General features: G+C 47.7%; 1 protein-coding gene across 1 annotated transcript in view; it reads right to left on the reverse strand.

The window, feature by feature from the left end:
- Window positions 1-348: 348 nt before the first annotated feature.
- The window catches only part of MBD2 (methyl-CpG binding domain protein 2), a 29,854-nt gene continuing 9,492 nt past the window's right edge, over window positions 349-20,710 (reverse strand). The window contains exons 2-7 of the mRNA XM_040421015.1: window positions 18,739-18,898; window positions 14,604-14,741; window positions 12,686-12,776; window positions 11,380-11,557; window positions 4,013-4,137; window positions 349-809 (exon numbers count right to left, since the gene is read on the reverse strand). Coding sequence (XP_040276949.1) covers window positions 4,026-4,137; window positions 11,380-11,557; window positions 12,686-12,776; window positions 14,604-14,741; window positions 18,739-18,898 — 679 coding nt within the window. The 3' untranslated portion in view covers window positions 349-809; window positions 4,013-4,025. The remainder of the gene's footprint in view (window positions 810-4,012; window positions 4,138-11,379; window positions 11,558-12,685; window positions 12,777-14,603; window positions 14,742-18,738; window positions 18,899-20,710) is intronic.

Here is a 20,710-nt window from a genome sequence, read left to right on the forward strand (position 1 = left end):
TGCAGACGAGAGTGTGCAGATTAGGTCCGGATGCTTTGCAAATGCGTTCGGTGAAAAATGCGCGATTTCGCAAAGTCAGTCAGTTTTGTCAGCGATCGCGTTCGGTGATTTAATGCGTTTTGCACGCGTGTGATAAACTGAATGCTTGCAAACAACATCTTTTAGCAACCATCAGAGAAAAAACACATTGCATCCGCACTTTGCTATTTTCATGCAGCCCCATTCACTTCTATGGGGCCAAGAAAAATCGCAGAATATAGAACATGCTGCGTGAAAACCAAAGCTCATGTACACAGACCCATTGAAAATGAATGGGTCCGGATTCCAAGGAGAGAACAGGCGGAAATCATTGCATATAAATTCTTTATTTTTCTTTTTTTTTTATATTTAAATATAAGATGTCGATAAGCGTCCACACGTCTCTGAGGTACAAAAAGGGATTTAAATAAAGTGGAAATTACCAGAAACGCCAATCAGAAATAAAAAAATTACAAAAAATAAAGAAGGCACGTCATAGGATTATTAATATTAAGAATAAAAAAAAAATCTGCTCAGGACACCGGCGGCCTGGAACCTGATAGATAAAGCCGAGGCTGGATTATTAATATTGCTTTACATTTAAAAAGTCAGACAAAATAAAAATCGCTCTGTTCCATAATAATATAGATATATACATCAAAAAATAGAATTCTAGGAAGGCATTGGATCGATGCGATTAAAATAAAATAAAAATCCTATATAAATGTGCATGTGTCTTTATTGTAAGGGGAGACCCAGGAGTTGCATTTATTCTTAAATAGCCATGGTACCTGCAAAGAAAAAAAAAATATATATTAAATATGATGAGAATACATTTTGCAATGGTTATATATGGGGTTTGGGGGGGGGGGGGGGGGGGCAGAACCACACAAAAGTGGCAAAAAATAATAATAATACATAACATATTATGATAGAAAATGTTATAATGGTGGCATAAGGGATATTGGAGGCAGAACCACACAAAACTACTTTTGTCTGTGGCTCTGTTTTTTATTGCAATTCAGTTTAATTTAATGGTGCAGTACCAGACACAGCCTATAGAACAAGGGTGGCGCCGTTTCTTGAATTACAAGCAGACCCTTTATTCTACTTCTACAGAAACCCTGTACGATACGCGATTTACTTAATGCTGGTGATAACGATCTTGCACGGCCCAATGTCTGTGTGAGATGACAATGGGGGATTCGGCTGTAATACATGGCTGGGCTCCAGCCGTAACCGAAGCCAGCAGCGCTTCTCTCATGCTGTGCGGTCACTATTGTATGGAGAAGTGAGAGAAGAGGGGGTGATATTTGGGGAGTCGCGGGAGGACTCATAGGAGGGCGTGCTATCAAATGCTGGGCCCCCACAGTCATCCACGGGGCCCGGTATAGTCATAAGCACCTGGGTAAGCTTCCCGATAAATATGTATACTGGACAGATGCCAGACAGTGCCATCCATTACCCATAGGCGATTATGGCATCCTCAGAGCTTTATAAAGTGGGGGGTTGTCACCCATTGAGGGTCCTCACCCATAAGCCAAAGCAGAGAGCGCATCTCTTGTGCTGGAGGACTGAAAACGTCAGCATATTACATGGACAGCCCATAGATCTCAATGTGAACAGTGTAAATCACCACTAGGGGGAGCATATGTGGTTTATTATTTGCTTAAAGTAGTTCTGCAGTTCTTTTAAACTGATGATCTATCCGACACCCGGGACCCCTGCTGATCAGCTGTTTGAGAAGGCATCAGCGCTGGCAGTAGCGCCGCGGCCTTCTCTCGGTTTCCCTCAGGCCCAGTGACGTCACGACTAGCATCACTGGCCTTGGCGGGGCGAAGCTCTGTTCACTTGAATGGAGCTTAGCCGCGTCCAGGCCATTGATACTAGTCGTGACGTCACTGGGCCTGCGGTAAACAGCGAGAAGGCCGTGGCGCTACTGCCTTCTCAAACAGCTGATCGGTAGGGGTCCCGGGTGTCGGACCCCTGCCGATCAGATGCGGATGATCTATCCAGAGGATAGATCATCAGTTTAAAAGAACTGCAGAACCCCATTATTGCACAGCTGTGTGAAGCCTAGAGACTAAATCCCATGAGCCATAAAGATCTTCTGACGTCGCAAGGTCACCTGACATGCTAAAGTCACATGGCTTTGAAGCAGAAGTAGGATATACCATCAGGGGTCATGTGTACCCATGCGCTGTGGTAATAATAATTAGTAATAGAAAAAAAATACATAAGCCTAATGATGCGGTGTTCAGTAAGGCTACTTTCACACTTGCGTTGTTGTTGTTTTCCGGTATTGAGATCCGGCAGAAAAATACGTTCCCGTTTAGTCCTCATGCATTCTGAATGGAAGGAGATCCGTTCAGGATGTCTTCCGTTCCGGCAGGATTCCATTTTGTGACCGGACGCAAAACTACTGCAAGCTGTGGTTTTGTGTCCGGTCATAAAAACTGGAAAAAAAACAATGTAAGTCAATAGTGACGGAGCTGTTCTTTTAGCAGCCTAAAAAAACTGATCCATCACCCATTGACTTTCAATGTATTTAGTGACGGATCCATTTTTTCCCCATTTTGATTTCACACAACAGCATCCTAAGGGTTCATTCACACGTCCGCAAAATGGGTCCGCAGCCGTTCCACAATTTTGCGGACCCATTCATTTTCAATGGGGCCGGAATGTGCTGTCCGCATCCGTATTTGCGGATCCTCACTTCCGGAGCCGCAAAAAAAAATAGAACATGTCCAATTCTTGTCCGCAATTGCGGACAAGAAAAGGCATTTTCTAAGAGAGTGTCGGCGATGTGCGGTTTGCAAAATGCAGGACGCACATTGCCGGTGTCCGTGTTTTGTGCAAAACACATACGGATGTGTGAATGGACCCTAACAGAACGGACGCGTCCTGATGTGCAAAATCGAAACGGATCCGTTTAATTCCAGCATTGAGATCCTCTGCCGAATCTCAATACCGGAGTAGCCTTAGGTGCATGGCGAGTTTGGGAACGAGGCTTGTGACCCTGTGACATCAGAAGGTCCTTACGGAGCATGGGATTTTTAGACACCAACCTGCGTGATGGGAAGGAGGAGGTTTGGAGCTCTGTATCAGAAAAGGAGAGTCCGGTCTTTTAGAAATATAAATGGATTCTAAAAATTAAAGGGGTTGTGTCATCTCAAGCACTGGTGACATATTGCTAGGATATGCCACCAATGTCTGATAGGTGCTGGTCCCAGAAGTGGGACCAGCACCTATCTCTAGAATGGAGCCAGCGAAGTGAAGGAGAGCGGACCACACATGTGCCGCCACCCCCTATTTATTTTTGTGGGAGCGCTGAAAATAGCTACGCACGGCCACCGCTCCATTCACTTCTATGGAGTGGACAGAAAGAGCCAAGCTCGGCTAATTTCAACAGTCCTATAGAAACTAATGGAGGGTAGCCGTGCATTCTAGAGATGGGTGCGGGTCCCACCTCGACGACCTGCACCTATCAGACATTGGTGTCATATCGCTAGGATACTTGTGATGACATAGCCCCTTTATTCAACACAGAATTGTTAATTGGTGTAATTAAAGGGGTTGTCCAGGAATGATTTAAAATGGCCGCCAGTAACCGGTCCTAGAATGTGAGCAGGACTGGTTGCCACCACTTGCAGAGAAGCCTAGGAGGGTGAGGGTGCCTCACAACCCACTGCGCTGCTGTACAACAGATGGGGATGATGCGATCCTGCCTACGATACGCCATAATGACCGAGCAGCCTGACCGGAACGCTCTGCAATATGTAGTATAGACAAGTGCCAGCGTGTAGTGAGGACCCATCCCCTCACCCTCCTAAGCCGCTATGCATGTGGAGGCAACCAATCCTGCTCACATTCTAGGACAGGTTGCTGGCGGCCATTTTAAATCATTCCTGAAGAACCCCTTTAAGCCTAATGGGGTCCTGTTATTCTAGTTCTATGGGATATGTGTACATACAAACACATTATGTGTTCTTACCAAAGACAGAAAGTTATGTTTCCATAGAACTCTCTGTGTCACTTTCAGTGCTCCGTGCAAGTATGTCGGCCATTAATGCCTCTTCTAATTTCTTTCGAACGTGTTGCACTCTCTCCTCCTGTTTCCTGAAATACACAACATAAGACAGGAGTTATCGAGAAAGGCTAAAAGAAAAAAAAAAAAAAAAAGAAAATTTGAAGTGACCCTCCGGTTTAAGAAAAAAAGAAAAAATAAATAAAAATCACACCAATTAGGAAACGAGCAGAACACCAGTTCCCGGGCTCTTTATCTGCCATCCAAGATGGCGCGCCGCTTCTCAGACTGATACACACTGGCCCAGATTTGCTGGGTCTGCTCCAAATATATGTCTAAAGTGGCGCATATTGGGGTCGCTACACTTTTTCCCCACATGATCGGCAAGGGGAGGGGCTTAACTGAAATGGGCAGGAGTTCATGGGAAAGGAAGCAGGGCCTATGTTGCGCAGTTTTAGTGCAAAATGGCGCAACAATTCTGGCATAAAACTCTGTCTCAAAGTAAACCAGCCGATAGTTGGTATAGAGTCAGTCAGTCCCTGCACCACATTCATCATCCAGCCTGAGCCCCCGAGATAAATCTGGTGCAGGTCTAGACAGCGGCCTAAGCTTACCCCATCTACAGGGTCAGTAACGTGTATCAGAAGTCACTTGCTACTTGCATTGGCCCACATGGTTCACGTGAGCAGTGCTGGCCAAATCAAGGGCAGGAGGAAGGGTCTTAGGCTACCATATTAACAGTATGCATCAGGTAGTCTGAGAGGCGGTGTGGCCATGTGGGATGGCGGAAGAGGAGCCTAGATTGGCGGATCTGCAGCTAAATAAAGCAATCGTGCACTTCTCTACTGATCCTGAGTTACATCCTGTATTATACTCCAGAGCAGCACTCACTATTCTGCTGGTGGAGTCACTGTATACAACCATTACGTTACTTTTTCGGTACTGATCCTGAATTATATCCCTTATTATACTCCAGAGCTGTACTCACTATTTTGCTGGTGGGATCACTGTGTACATACATTACTTATCCTGTAACCATCCTGAGTTACAGCCTATAATACACTCCACTGCTGCACTCACTATTCTGCTGGTGGAGTCGTTGTGTACATACATTGCTTATCCTGTACGGATCCTGAGTTACATCCTGTATTCTGCTCCAGAGCTGCACTCACTATTCTGCCAGTGGAGTCACTGTGTACATACATTACATTACTTATCCTCTCCTGATCCTGAGTTACATCCTGTAATATACTCCAGAGCTGCACTCCCTGTTCAGTTCACGTACACTATTGGGTGCTGGGGATGACTGACTCACCAACAAGCCACTGTGCTATAAATCAGGGATTTTAGGCAAAGGGACAAATAGTCAACAAACTGCATTATAGTCCAGAGCTGAATTCACAATTCTGTAGCCATCAGAGCTAAAAAGATTACAGCTAGTATTGAATCATATGGATTTTCATTCATAACTCACAGCCAAGAAAAGACCAGCAGAATTGTAAATGTAGCTGTGGAGCAAAGAATCAGTAACTAAAGCTACATTTTTACCATATAGTTCACACTTTATATGTTAGTTATACATAGAGTACTTCAAATCTTTCATGGGAGTCTGTCAGCAGTTTTGACCATGCGAATATGAAGTTTTATTCTGCAATGTTCTGCTCCTGCAAGGAACCAGGAGGTGGAGCTTCACTTTGAAGTGCTGTCTGCTTCACAGCCCCTCCCCTCTGACAGCTGGACTGGTCTCCCTGTTGGATGCTACAGCCGTCACTCAGAGCAGAGGGGCCATGAAGCAGCTCAATGCAGAGAGCACATCACAGTGCTGAATCTGGCAGAACGAAACTTCATAATCCCACTACTCCTGATAATAAAAGCTCCATAAAAAGTAGGTTTGTCCTGCTGTCCCCAGCCTCTACCTAGTGCTGCCAGCAGTTGTGCATGCTCAAAACTGCTGACCGACTCCCTTTAAAAACAAACGCAGTTTTTCATAACTCATTTCTACACTGGAGATGTCAGAACTGTATAGATTTCATCATCATCCAGGGTACTGTGCAGATAGCCCGAAAGACTGAAATCGGAGAATATCTGTGACGCACCGCAGGGCAGGCTGACGGCGCACAGACTACTAAGATCCGCGATCAGTCACTGACAGAGTTTCAACTCCAGAGATGAACCTCCAGGGACGACTCCGAAAGACTTGGCAGGACGGAGGATTCGCAGAACGGCGCCTTCAAGCGAGATTTGTAGCGCTGGGCAAGCTCCATTAATTTATTGATTAAACGACCTGCCTGCATTAAATCCTAATGAGCAGAGGCTTTCACACAAACTGCGTCTAAGCACAGTCCTGACCGCTGCAAGGAGAACACAGCGCAGGGGTATACAGCCAGCAACGCACCGTGCTTAACCCCCTAAAGTCCAGGCTTACAGAACACAGATTTTTATTTTAGTCGCTGCTTTCCAAGAGATGTAACTTTAAAACTTTTCACTGACGTAGCTATGAGGCGGACTGAATTCTGTTTTTTTTTTAGGAAGAAGAGGATTTTTTTGGACAGTTTTCAGGAACTTATAACTTTGAAATTCAATCTTCTCATTTATTTATGGGAGGTGGAAAAAAAAAAAAAAAAAAAAAAAACTGCAATTTCAAATCCAATTTTTTTATTTTTCTTCTACTTTTTTTTCCCACCACTGACCATGCTCCAGGCCGATTACAGAGGGATCAGCTTTCATCTCAGCTTTTCACCTCCGGGACCCGCACCTACAAGGAGAACGGAGCCGGGGAGAGTTGTGGCTGGAGGACCCCGGGTTTCCAGGGGTCAGTCCACCACCAGGCGCAGCTCCCCGCCTCTCCCATTGAAGTGAATAGGAGCGCACCGCGCATGCGCGGCCACCGCTTCCATTCTTTTCTATGGGGCCGACAGAAGTAGCTGAGCCAGCGCTCGGCTATTTTCGGCGGCTCCATAGAAATGAATGGAGGGCGGCTGCGCATGCGCGGTGCACCCTCCTCAAGTTTCTCCGCTCCCTTCTCCTTGTAGGTGCGGGTCTCAGAGGTGGGACCCGCACCTATCAAACAATGGGGGCATATCTAAGATGGGATAACCCCTTTAATCTTTAAAGGGGTTGTCTCATCATGGACAATGGGAGCATATCGCCAGGATATGCCCCCATTGTCCGATAGGTGCGGGTCCCACTGCTGGGACCCGCAGCTATATCGAGAACGGAGCGCCGCAAGTGAAGGAGGGCGCCCCTAATTCATTTTCTATGGCTCAGCTATTTCCGTCGGCCCCATAGAAATGAATGGGAGCGGGAGCCGTGCACGCACGGTATGCTCCCATACACTTCTACGGGGAGCCGGCTTGGTGGTGGCCGGACTGGAGTTCTCCAGCCACCACCTTGCGGGGCTCCGTTCTCGATATAGGTGCGGGTCCCAGCACCTATAAGACAATGGGGGCATATCCTAGCGATATGCCCTCATTGTCCATGATGAGACAACCCCTTTAAGGGGCTTGTCCAGCCTTATTGAAAGGGAACCTGTCACCATGAAAATGCAATGCACGCTACAAGCGGCATGTTACAGAGCAGGAGGAGCTGAGCAGATTGATTCTGTGGGAAAAAAAATTCTGTATAATGTGTATTTTATACATTTAAATTCCTGCGTATTCTGGACTTTGAAGTCAACATTGCAGAGGGCGCTGAAATCAACGGGAGCAGCGCTGCAGTGACAAGCACTTTCCACTACAATATGGACGGTGCCGTGCAGTTCTAGCTCCGGCTTCCAGTGACAGAGCTACAAACAACGGGTGCGGATCGCAGGGTGGTCGTAACCATGGAAAAGAGCAGTGTATAATGCGATAGAAAAATGAATCCAGCCACTAGATTCCCCCCCCCCTCCAGTTAGCTACTTTTCCCACTGCTGGAGCTGGACATTAGCGATCTGATCGTGGGTCTATCAGACATTATAAATCACTATGATGCAGTCAGTTCGGAGCCGCGGTCGGTCCGGAAGAGGATACACGGCTGATATACGGGCCCAGTTTCCCGGATCGAGCATGGTTGTGCGAATCGGCCTGGAATGCTGAGAGTCGTAGTTTTCCCACTACTGCAGATAATGAAGTTCTCTGCTATATTTGCTGGTAGAGGGTACTGTGACTGCAGACTATTACTCCCAGGCAGACGAGGGGAATGCAGAAAGTCCACACACACCAGTTACAACGAGCAGAGGTTTGGCTTTTATAAAGCCAGGATTCTTCCCTGTGTCTTCTCACACAATATCTCTTCATTTACAAGACGCCGGGGAGATTCTCTCCCTCGACCAAAAGCATTTTTACAACCTTTTCACTGCCCTTTCAGCTCCTACGACATAAAACTTTCCGATTCCAGCCGCGTTTCTGTGTAACGTAGCCGCATTCTTAGTATTGGAGGGGTGTAAATCTAACGACTGATGGATCCGCTGGATAATGCACCCGAGATTCTTCACACAAAGCTCCCGATAAGGGGGATGCATCACCGAACGGCAGGGGAGACATTCGCCTTCGGAGATGTTATATTGCGCAGGCTGTCACTGGCTGTGGTAGCGGCGTTGGCTGTACGCTTGCGAGAGCGGCTGATTTTTATCTTCAGCATTTTGAGGGATAATAGAAATTTACATAGGGATATTAGGAAAATGGTATGAATTTGTGCGCTTGGCCGAACAGCAAAAAATGAGTTTTCATAGATCCTGTTAATTTACAGGCTGTAAAAGCAGATCAGAAAGAATTACTCGTCACTGCCACCAAGTGGGCGCATTGCAGAAAACCTCTCCCTACACAACATACGGCGATCAGCCAGTTCTTGAGGTGTTGGAAGCAGGAGTAATAGGCAAGAGTCAGGATCGGAGCTCTGACAGGGGGCAAATCGTGATGACTAGAGCACCTCCAAAAATGGCCAGTCTTGAGGGTTATGTTTCTGGTAAAGTAGTGGTTAGAACCTACCAAAAGTGGTCCAAGGAAATACAACTAGTAAAAACGGGTGACAAGGTCATGGGCACCTAAGGCTCACTGATACATGTAGGGAGTGAAGGCTAGCCCATCGGGTCTGATACCATAAAAGTGAGACTGTAAGACAATCTGCTGAAAGGGTTACTGCTGGCGACATGGCAGACTGGTCAGAGTGCCCATGCTGCCCCCAGTGTACCATGGAAAGTGACTACAACTACAATAGGCACCTGAGCATCAGAAGTGAACCATGGAGCAATGGAAAATGAATGCGGCCTGGCGAAACATTACGTCGTGTGGAAAGCCTGGTGCGTCACTTACCTGGGGAAGAGATGGCACCAGAATGCACAACGGGCAGAAAACAAGCCGGTGGCGGCAGTGGGATGCCCTGATCAATGTTCTGCTGGGAGCCTTGAGTATGATGGGAATGTGATGCATATCCCCTTCCTAAACACTGTACAGACACGAATCTCCTTCATGCCAGTGGTGGAAGTGCCCACTATCAGCAGGATAATGCCCCCGCCACACAAAGACTGTTCAGGAATTGCTTGAGGAACGTGACTCGAAATTCCCCAGATCTCATCATCAAGCATCTATGGGATGTGCTAGAAAAAGAAGTCCTATCCATGGAGGCCGCACCAAGCATGTGCCAGATACCACAGGACATGTATATATCAAGGGGAGAAAAACAGAACTGGATCGCACATCCACAATGCTATGCTTGGATCTAATTCAATTCGCTTCTCAGTGCAATATAAAAGTGTACGGCCCCCCATACTGCACGCTTCTTTACCACTGGTATCGGCACTCTTCCCATTCGGCACAGGTGGTTTTAATTTCACAGAAGTCTGCATAGAAGTGGCCATTGACCTGTAGCTCCTGATCGCAATGGACATGTTGTGTTAGACAACTGTTCACATGGCGCAGTGCTGCGTGGTGGGGTGGCGCTGTGCTGGTGGGACCCAGTGGCATTGTCAGACAGCAGAGATGCTGTTTGACTCCTGGGTCCTGCCGCCTACTAGGGCAGTGCCGCTTGGTCACCGCATTGTGCTGCACCTTTTTGTCAGAGAAGGTCCCACTCAGAAGCGACCTTGGCGTGTTGAGTGGGCTTCTGCCTTTTGATCAAAATGTACACTAATGCAGCATGCAGTATGGGGGGCTGTACACTTTAATATTGCGCTGAGAAGCGAGTTTAATTAGATCAAAGCATAGCACTGTGGATGTGCGATCCAGTTCTGGTTTTCTCCCCCGGACATGTAAGAGATCTTGTGGAGTCCATGCCTCAATGGGTCAGAGCTGTTCTGGCACAATGAAGGGGGTCTACCCAATATTAGGCAGGTGGCTTTAAAGGGCATCTGCCAGCAGATTAGTCCCTATGACACCGGCTGACCTGTTGTATGCGCGCTCGGCAGCTGAAGGCGTCTGTGTTGGTGCCATGTTCATATGTGGCCACATTGCTGAGAAAGATGATGTTTTAATATATGGAAATGAGCCTCTAGGAGCAACAGGGGCGTTACCATTACACCTAGAGGCTCTGTGGGTCCCTGTATCTGCAGCGCCCCTTGCACATTGATAGAGGGCCTGAAAGGTGTGATGACGTTTACACTGCCTGGGTCTGTCAAAGTGCAGAGGGCGCGGCAGTTGCAGAGAGAGGAAGCCTCTAGGTGTAATGGTAACGCCCCCGTTGCTCCTAGAGGTTAATTAGAATATATTTTAAAACCACATATTTCTCAGCAATGCCGGCACATAGGAACATGGGAACAACACAGACGTCTTCAGCTGAAAAGAGGACATGTAACAGGTCAGCCAGTGTCATAGGGACAAATCTGCTGACAGATGCCCTTTAAAGGGGTTATCTGAGTTCTGAAAAATCCCCCCCAATGTGCTGGGCCCCTCACAGGTAATATACTTACCCTGCTCCTGGTCCCCGCACCGCTGCTGCTTCTCCCTGCACATGAATGAAAACATCCGGTGTCGGGGGGGGTTGGAGACGGTGACGAGCCTCCCTAGCATCACCCACGATAACCCCTTTAATGTTCCGGATGATCGGTGTATACACTACTAGAGTGAAGCATGGAGCTCTACTATAAATGTCATAGGTAATGGGGAAATGTCCATACTCACAGGACTGGACGTGTGACTTCCTGCGCAGCGTCAGTGGTATCTCTCCTGTGTACACTCACACCTTCAATATAAACACTACGCACCTACTACACATAAAGTGCACCCAACTGTACACACAACAGCCTCTATATACATCCTGCACCCCCTGCGAGCTCAGGACTTTATGCACTGCAGCCCCATGGGGTATCATCATGCTCCTTCTCCCCTAGGTTAGCCCCCCCCCCCCAATCAAGTCCTTACCTGATATCATCGTCTGTGACTATGAAAGCTTTGCAGAGCGGCTGCGATGTGTTTAACCAAACGGACGGGTTTTTCTCTACGGCTGCGGAGAGTTGTCCTGTGATTGGTGCAGAGCTGGTGTGCAGGGCGCTGGCGATGGCGGCAAGGAGGGTGTCTTCACGGTTCCCTGGCCCGACCGCTATGGCGAAAGAAAAAAAAAAAAAATCGTTCCTTTTATGTAACGCACTTCACCAAGCACAAGGTTATTCTTACCGAGACGCAAACCTACAGCAACTTACCGTACAGTAAGTGAATGGAGGTTTCCCCAAAACCTCATCTACAGCAAAAATAAATCTACACGGAAATCAGTCCCTGCTCATTCCTGCGCAGACGAGCAGCAGATTTTCACCCCTTAGTATAGAGTGAAATCTGCAATGAATCCATAATAGGTAACTCATGGATTTTGCATCAGAATCGCACCAGTTTTAAGACCTCTGCTAGCTGTCAATGAATGCAAGAAGTATTCCTATTTACCTCCAGAGGGTAGAAACATGTACAGACCTAATACTCCTCACAGCAGAGGGGCTGTTGCAACTGCATCCAGTCTAATGAAACTCTACCATACCAAACCACCAGAAATGGCGGTAAAACCGCACTTAGTGCCTCACATGCGGGTTTTAATGCTGCTTTTTACCTAACATAAAAAGGGGCTCTCTGGGAATAAGGACATTTTAGTAAGTGCGCCCAGGCTGCCTTCCTAAGCTGAGGATTCATACTTACCTTCTCCCTGCCGCTCCGGTTCTTCACGCTTTCTCCGCTGTGTCCATATTCCGGTCCCCGCACTGTTGACATCTGACAAGGGCATGGTCACATAATCCACTGCAGCCAATGACTGGCTTCAGCAGTGATGTGCTGCTTTTGGGCAAGGACCGAAACATGGACACAACGGACGGCAGCGCGGAGCAGGCAAGTATGAATCTTCAGCTTAGGGAGGCAGCCTGCGGGCACATACTAAAATGAGCATATTTCCGGAGAACCACTTTAGGGGCGCTTTCATATGCCGAGGTCATGATGCATAGCAAAGAAGGCATGCGTTTCTACCGGCCACCGCACTGGATGTCCTTATATTAGAGAAAAGCTAAGCTCTGGCCTCCATTACAAATATTAGCACAGTATTTTCCACATAACATACTGCGGTATTAAAATTTGGACATTCACTTAAAGGGGGTTCCGTTATGAGTAACATTCATCAGCAGCTGTGTCAGGAGGAACAGGGGTAGGGGGGTCTGCTGGCCTAGTGATTGGTGCAGTCAGTGTGCAGACCTACCTTGCAGACCCTTAGGAAGCTCCATGGACTTTAGGACTTGTTCCGTTACATCCGATGCACTTAGTCCTTGTAACCTCTTCTCCCAAAAAAGCTGGAAAGAGATAAAAGCATGGAAAATGATAAAACTGCAGCAGGCCGAAACGTGTACACGAGTGTGACCAGTGTATGGCCTGCAGACATTTATGGGTTCCAGAAGTAGCACACCCCATCCCCGTCCTGCCTGGTGGGGCCAGGAATGAATGGAGAGGTGGTCGTTACCACGTGAGCAGAGGTCTCCATCCACCTCTATGGGAGTTATGGAAACAGCCATCTGTGGGTGTGCCATAGATGTCTGGATCCCTTTAAAAGAGGTTATCCCATGAAAATTATTCATCACCCATCCACAGAATAGGTGATAAATGTCAGATCGTGGGGGGGTCTGACAGCTGGGACCTCCGGGATCCAAAAAGTGAGTCTCCTCTGTGAATGGAGGTGCGCAGCTCAGTCCACTGCTCCAGGGAGCGGCAGCGCGCAGCTCAGTCCACTGCTCCAGGGAGCGGCAGCGCGCAGCTCAGTCCACTGCTCCAGGGAGCGGCAGCGCGCAGCTCAGTCCACTGCTCCAGGGAGCGGCAGCGCGCAGCTCAGTCCACTGCTCTATTCACTTCTATGAGCGCTCCATCAGCCTCAATAAAATGAATAGAGAGTTTGACCAACACGTGCACTACTGCTCTATTCAAAGAGGCGACCTTTCGTTCTCAGGAGTCTTAGTGATCAGACCCCTCACGATCTGCTATTTATTAACCCTTGGATAGGTGATAAATAATTTTTGTGGGATAATCCCTTTTAACTTCTTCCCATGTACAACACATGTTGGGTCTTTAAAGATGGCGCTCACTCAGGAGCAAAGCACCATAGACGCCCGGTGCCTGCTCTTTTACATAACAGACACCAGGGGGCAATGGTTGCGATAGTCGATAATGCCAATCATGGACACTTAAACCCATCAGATTCCATGGGCAATTGCGACCACGGCATCTGAGGCGGTTTTCCCCAGGAGCTCTGCACTCCCGGAGTCCGAATGGCTCTCTCGTGCAGCGATTGAGCGAGCAGTTCGGTTGCTTGCTATGGCAGGCTTGTGCCCTCTGAAGGAGTTTTAGTATATGGCTGCTTTGCGCCGTTTTGGTTATTCCTCTTAGAAATGTATGAATGAAAGCCAACTGGATTCTACTATTCCCACTATCAATATGCTGTGGCCTGCGCGAAGCAGGGAGATGAGTACCCCGTGCACGGGGGAGAGAAAAGTAGCCCACATACTGGGGGGGGGTGGAGAAGTGTGGTCTGCACACAGGGGGGAGATGAAGAGACTGCTTGGCTTCACTGATTGACAGGTCTCTGTTTGCACACACAGAGACCCATCGATGACCGCTATATTGGGGTTGTCGCCATTACAAACAGGAGCCACGATGCAGATGTGAACAGAGCCCCAGACATCAGATCACTCTCATCATTGGAGAAGTCTCTACCTCCGGCTCAGTAGAAGGTGATCTCTGCAGCGAGATATCAGTTTCTCAACCACAAAGGAAATTAGTTTGGTGCAAATATAAAGCTGTGGCTTCCTGCATGTCACCCCCGCCATTCATTAACCCTTTACTGACTGTAACCTCTTTCGTGTACGTGAATGGCTGAACGAGTATCCAGGAATGATGGCTTATATGTTGTACATTTAATAGGGTATCCAGTAACCAGTTATACCCCATAGCAGAGACTAAAGAGAGAGAGAAAGCTGTGCATGTGCAGCACCCTCTCCAATCATGGCAGAGCCCCCTTCATGAGATAGAGATCCAGTATCCAGTCAGCTCCCCCTAGTGGATGATGACGGTAGGGAATCTGGAGCTCGGTAGCGACGGATCGGTCAGCGCTTCATATGGCACTTGCTTACCTGGCGAGGCTGTTCAATGACCCGCTGCGGGTCAGATCGGACTTTGTTGTTGGGGTGGTTGGTTATTTTGGTAACCGGCTGCTTGAAGATGGACGCCGTCTGACGGATGGGTAACGTCGTGTTCAGGTCTGGTTTCGACTGTTGGCGAGAAACAAACCAAAAGTGACTCCCGGTGTTAAGCATCTAAAAGGACATATAATGTACAAGCCATTACACGGGAAGCTTCACAGTTTATTTCCAGATGATAAAAAAACCTGGTTGTGCGATGATCACAGAGGTGGAAACCGGTTACAATAGAGCACTCCAATAACGTCACTGTAATGTGTGACCACCAGGAAGATCTTCATCCTCTGAAAGCAAACCGTGAAGGTTCAAATTCAATGACTGCAAGCAGAGATCACATTAAAAAAAAAATAAAGAAAAAAAAGTTTGGAGCTGGCAGTGCACCATGGGAGCTCCAATGACCATTACACAGCTGTGCCGGGACCCACTGAGTCGCTCAAACCCACTTTCACTGCACATAAGACAACTGTAGGAGAAAATTTATAATATACTTTATTTCCCAAAGTTCCATTTATCGTCGCCGATCACGTGACAATTCTCTTCGGATACTCCAGCTTCACTCCTTTACTAGGTCAGGCTATGGACAGGACGTCATTTCCGCTGCAGACGGGATGAGCACTATCCTTATTTCTCGCGCATGCGCACACTCCTGAACCCACCTTTGTTGCGCATGCGCCAAGGAAAGGACAGGGTCTGTCCCCCCCCCCCCCCCCCCCACCGAAAAACTGAAAACCTCATAAAATCATGTTAAAGGGTCACCAAGGTTTGATGGGTTAGCGACAAATCAAACCTGATCGGTGGGAGTCTGAGTGCTGAGACCTCCACCGATCACTAGAGCGAAGAGAGTCTCTCTCTTCTCTCCCCCCCACTGATCAAAACTTTCCATAGGTCTCTATGACATATCCAAAGTTTTCTCAAAACGCACAGGCCTTTTAAACCGGCCGTACATTTTAGACAGTCGTTGGGCGAACTTTCCTTTGCCCTACATCTACTCTTCCCGACCCCTCCAGCCTTCCCGCCTCACGCCCAGCATCCACATTTTCTCAAGAAGGGACCGCGGGGTACATCACGACACATCTGAGGGCAACGTATCCTCCTTGGGTACAGTGGATCGCCCATGGGGATCTCGGTACCAACAATCATAAAAAAACCAATTTTCCACCCTTCCCCCCCCCCAGAAATTGAACAAGGCCTCAATTAACAAAATGAAGAAGTGATACTGGCGCCCGAGAAACCACAACGCGAAATGAAAGTCGCTCTGGTGAGAAACAGGTGCACGAGATGGTGGCACTTCTGCTACAGCTCCCAGACTCAGAAGCTCATCTGTCCTGAGGTCACTAGAACATTAGCAGGAAGCCAACTGGAGGCAGCAGAAGCCGAGGCCCCAGGAGCATCGGTAAGAGCCGCCATCAAACTAGGAGGAAAACGAGGGATTTCGCCCTGTATCGCAACGCTCTCCCCTCTGAATGACATTGTGTCCCTTTCAGTCACAATATTACATCGTTATGTCAGCCATTATGGAGTATAATACAGGATGTAACTCAGGATCAGTACAGGATAAGTAATGTAATGTATGTACACAGTGACTGCACCAGCAGAATAGTGAGTGCAGCTCTGGAGTATAATACAGGATATAACTCAGGATCAGTAACAAAATGCACGTACAAAGTTACAATAATTAAAAATACCCTTTAAGAAATCCCATTTGCCACTGTTTTATTGCTTGTCCAAAGGGAAAGCACCATGACAAGATAACTCTGATCACCAGTAATCATTGAAGTAAAGCCAACTACCCCACCCATCATTTATCCTCCAAAAGCAAGGACGTACTAGATTTTGCACAGTCATTTTCAGATCTGATGTGTTAACCTCCGCGCTGATGCTAAGGTCAACCGTCATGGAATATACGACACTGCAGAAAACTGCATCGTATGAATATTGTTCTGTGATGAGGGCATCCACAGCGATCTATCTGACCAGTCCCGCAGTCACTACTGTCACAGCGACGACCCTCCCATAGGGGGCGATGCAACATATTCCATTGTAGAAAAGGCCTGCTTCAGTCAGACAGCGGCGTGCAGGCAGAGCTGTGCCGTGTATGCCATGTGTGTGGAGGCACCGTGTCTGCGACAACCTCCATGTCCACCTGCGCTTTTACTGGTGCGGAACGAGACATATGGTGGGGAATAAAATATACAACCGGGGAGAGTATAGTCTACCAGCACACAGGCGTTATCCTTCACATGCACTCAGTGTATACATTACTGAAAGATGGCGCGGGGTTAAAGAGTTCAGTGTAGCAGAGCCAGATTCGTTTGGCTTGCCCTGCTATGCTGGCTTGTGCCTATTTACAGGGTATCCTGATGTAGTCAGTGTTATGTCCGACTCCATAATATAACCTAATATAGCGGAAAGCCAGGCCACGGGGACACACTAGAAACGGCGTACAGCCACACTCCTCTTTTCCTTTGATCACAATTTGTCTAAGGGCTCATGCACACAAAAAACGGATCCGCAAAAAAATGCGGATGACGTCCGTGTGCATTGCGGAACGGAACAGCTGGCCCCTAATAAAACAGTCCTATCCTTGTCTGTAATGCGGACAATAATAGGACATATACTTTATTGCGCAACGGAAATACGGACATACGGAAACAGAATGCACTCGGAGTAACTTCCTTTCTTTTGCGGACCCATTGAAAAGAATGGTTCTGCATATGGTCCGCTAAAAAAAAAAAAAAAAAAAAAAACACGGAACGGACACGGAAAGAAAATAGGTTTGTGTACATGAGCCCTTAGGCTCAAAACTGAATGTTGCTTTGTGTGCATTCCGTTTCCGTATGTCTGTTCCGCAAAACAACAGAACAGGTCCTATTATTGTCCTCATACGGACAAGGATAGGACTGTTCTATTAGGCTAGGTCTACACGACGACATTTTTCGCGCGACAGATAGGGCACAACTACACTGCAACATTTGTAGCGCAACAATTTGGTGCACTAATGTCGCGCGACAATTTTTATAATGGCAGTCTATGGTGTCGCACTGCAACATGCTGCGACTGTCGCAGAAAAATCCATCTCGAATGGATTTTCTGCGACTGTTGCGTCGCAGTCGCATGTTGCAGTGCGACACCATAGACTGCCATTATAAAAATTGTCGCGCGACATTAGTGCAACAAAATGTCGCGCGACAAATGTCGTCGTGTAGACCTAGCCTTAGGGGCCAGCTGTTGCGTTCCGCAAAGTACAAAATGGACACGGACGTCATGTGTATTTTTTGCGGACAGAAAAATACATATACGGTCACGTGCATGAGCCCTAACTGAACAATTACAGGGGTTCTCCGAGACTTTTATACTGATGACCTCTCCACTGGATAGGTCACCAGTATCTGATCATGGGAGACTGACACCCGGGACCCCCACCGATCAGCCGTTTGAGTAGTGCCGCAGCCTTCTCACAGCTTAGCCTAGGCCACGTGACGCTGCATTCATCAGTCACATGGCCTAGATGCAGCTCAGCCCCCACTGAAGTGAATGGAGCCGAGCTGTGATACCAAGCACGGCCACTATACAAAGTACGGCGCTGTGCTTGGTGAGCTGAGAGAAGGCTACACATAGGAGCGCAGGCCGATGCCTTCACAGACAGCTGATCGGTGAGGGTCCTGGGCGTTGGACTCCCACCCATCAGATACAGATGTCCTGTATCTGGCTGCAGCAGGAGCCTCCCCACCCTCTGCTCTGTCTGACTTTACGGGTCCCACCCCTTTCCCAAGCCCCATCCTCTGATCTTAAAAATGGACCACACACAAAAAGTGGGGCATACCACCTAAACTCGCTCCGCAGGATCGGATATTAAATAAATCAGCATTTGAGATTCAGACATGGTCAAAGGATCTAACGCACTCTGATGTCATTAAATTATTTCACCAAAATGATTCCTGATTGTACTACCAGCTACCACCACAAGGTGGCGCTGTAGGGAGGGGGATTATTTTTATTTATTTTTATCATTTGTGCACACACCACTCAGGCCAAGTACATGAAAATATCATTGGAGCGTCTAACAAACCTTCGTCTGATTGAGAGGGTCATTTCTCAGCCTTTGTTTGTTCTTCTGTAATTTACTGGGCATCATCTTTCCCGTTCTGAAGTCAAAACTGCTGAGGTCAACAGAATTCCCCAGGTACCTGGCCAACTGAGGCTTGCTTCTGAACTTCTTACCGCTCGGACTAGAAAGAAGAAAATATATAAGTATGGCTCCCCCGAGACCAGAGGGGTCAGGAACAAGTCCTACAGCTCTATGGTCAAAGTTACAGACAAAACCCTTCATCGTCCGCTTACAGTCCAAGTCCTTAAAATTTTTTACTTATGCATGAAATATGACTTTAAAGGGGTTGTCTCACTTCAGTAAGTGGCATTTATCACAGAGAAAGTTAATACAAGCCACTTACTAATGTATTAGTTATCCATATTGCTTCCTTTGCTGGCTGGATTCATTTTTCCATCACATTATACACTGCTCGTTTCCATAGTTATAGACCACCCTGCAAACCATCAGTGGTGGTCGTGCCTTCACGCCCTCCTGCCATCTCCACCTCAAACATTTCTCAAATTATCTCCTTCTTCAATCTCAGGTCAACCAAAAAAAAAACTAGTCCACAACATCCTCCTATCTAACGGTCTCACCCTCCTCCAGTCCATCCTCACCCGGATGGTTAGTCCACCTCTGCCTGCCCGTTACTCAACACAATGTCCACCACATGACCGAATCTCTGACCTAATCTCCTGATCCCTCCTCACAAGTAATCCATGCCTCCGCTCCGCAAAAGATAGAACATGTCTTATCTTTTCCCATATCTTGTGGATCCATCCAAGTCAATGGGTCGCAACACGGAGACTTACAGCCTTGTGAATGGACCCTTGTCCTCACCAAACCTACTTCTTTGCTCTCCTCCTGTCTGTTCCTCGCACAACTATCTCCGAGATTTCTCCTGTGCTTTCCCTATACACTGGAACTCGCTACGCCAGGGATGCCCAACCTGCGGCCTCCTCCAGCTGTTGCCAAACTACAACTCCCAGCATGCCTGGACAGCCTACAGATGTCAGGGCATGTTGGGAGTTGTAGTTCTGCAACAGCTGGAGGGCTGCAGGTTGGACATCCCTGCACTACACCATCAAATAAGGCTCTCTTCTCCCACCACAGAAGTAACCTGAAAATTCACCTTTTTAGGAAAAGCCTCCAATGACAATATCCCTGCTGCCAATCGAAAAGCTTCTGCCCTCACCTCCTGTCTCCTGCCCCCTAACCTTGTAGGCCGCAAGCTCATGTTTATCATACTTTTTACTGTTTTTTGTTATGCACTTAGACCATTTTTCATATGTACAGCACCTTGAAATTAAAGGGATGGACTATAGTACTGCTGATGCCAACTAGGGCAGGAGGGGTTGTCATACCAGTCAGAAGCACGGCTTTGTGTCTGCCGCGGCGATCCCATGCATTTCTATGGGATCACCGCAACTTAGCCATCCTGGCGTGTGACCAGTGTCGTCGTGTAGCCCTTGCCTTAAGATATTTGTCCGGTCCTGCCACAAATCAGCAAGTTCAGCTGCCTCACTCCTCCTGCAGCTGCATCTCCCTCCTCCACTGCATGACTGCAGATCCTATGTCAAAGGGAATCTGTCACCTATTTTGAGCATATAAAACCGCTAACATAGCAATGTGCAATAAAGTGCCTTCATTCCAGCATGTGTCTTCTTTCTTTTATTCAACTTTTCATTTAGATCAAAAAGCTATTTTTCTGATACGCAAATGAAGTCTCAAGGTGCCCAGAGGGGCGTTATTCCTCTGCTCTAGTGCCCAGTAACGCCCCCCTGCAGTGCCCAGCACGCCTCCTAAGAAATAAATTTACTCTCACATCTTTGCCGAACGGCGTCGCCCCCTCCACTACGTCATGTAATTTATTCACCCCACCATTCTTGAGTCCTCCTTTCTTGGCCTCCGAAATCCCGCGCAGCCGCAGTATCGCTGACTGCCTGTACGA

Source organism: Bufo bufo, chromosome 2 (genome assembly GCF_905171765.1).
Source record: "Bufo bufo chromosome 2, aBufBuf1.1, whole genome shotgun sequence".
NCBI classification, from domain to species: Eukaryota; Metazoa; Chordata; class Amphibia; order Anura; family Bufonidae; genus Bufo; species Bufo bufo.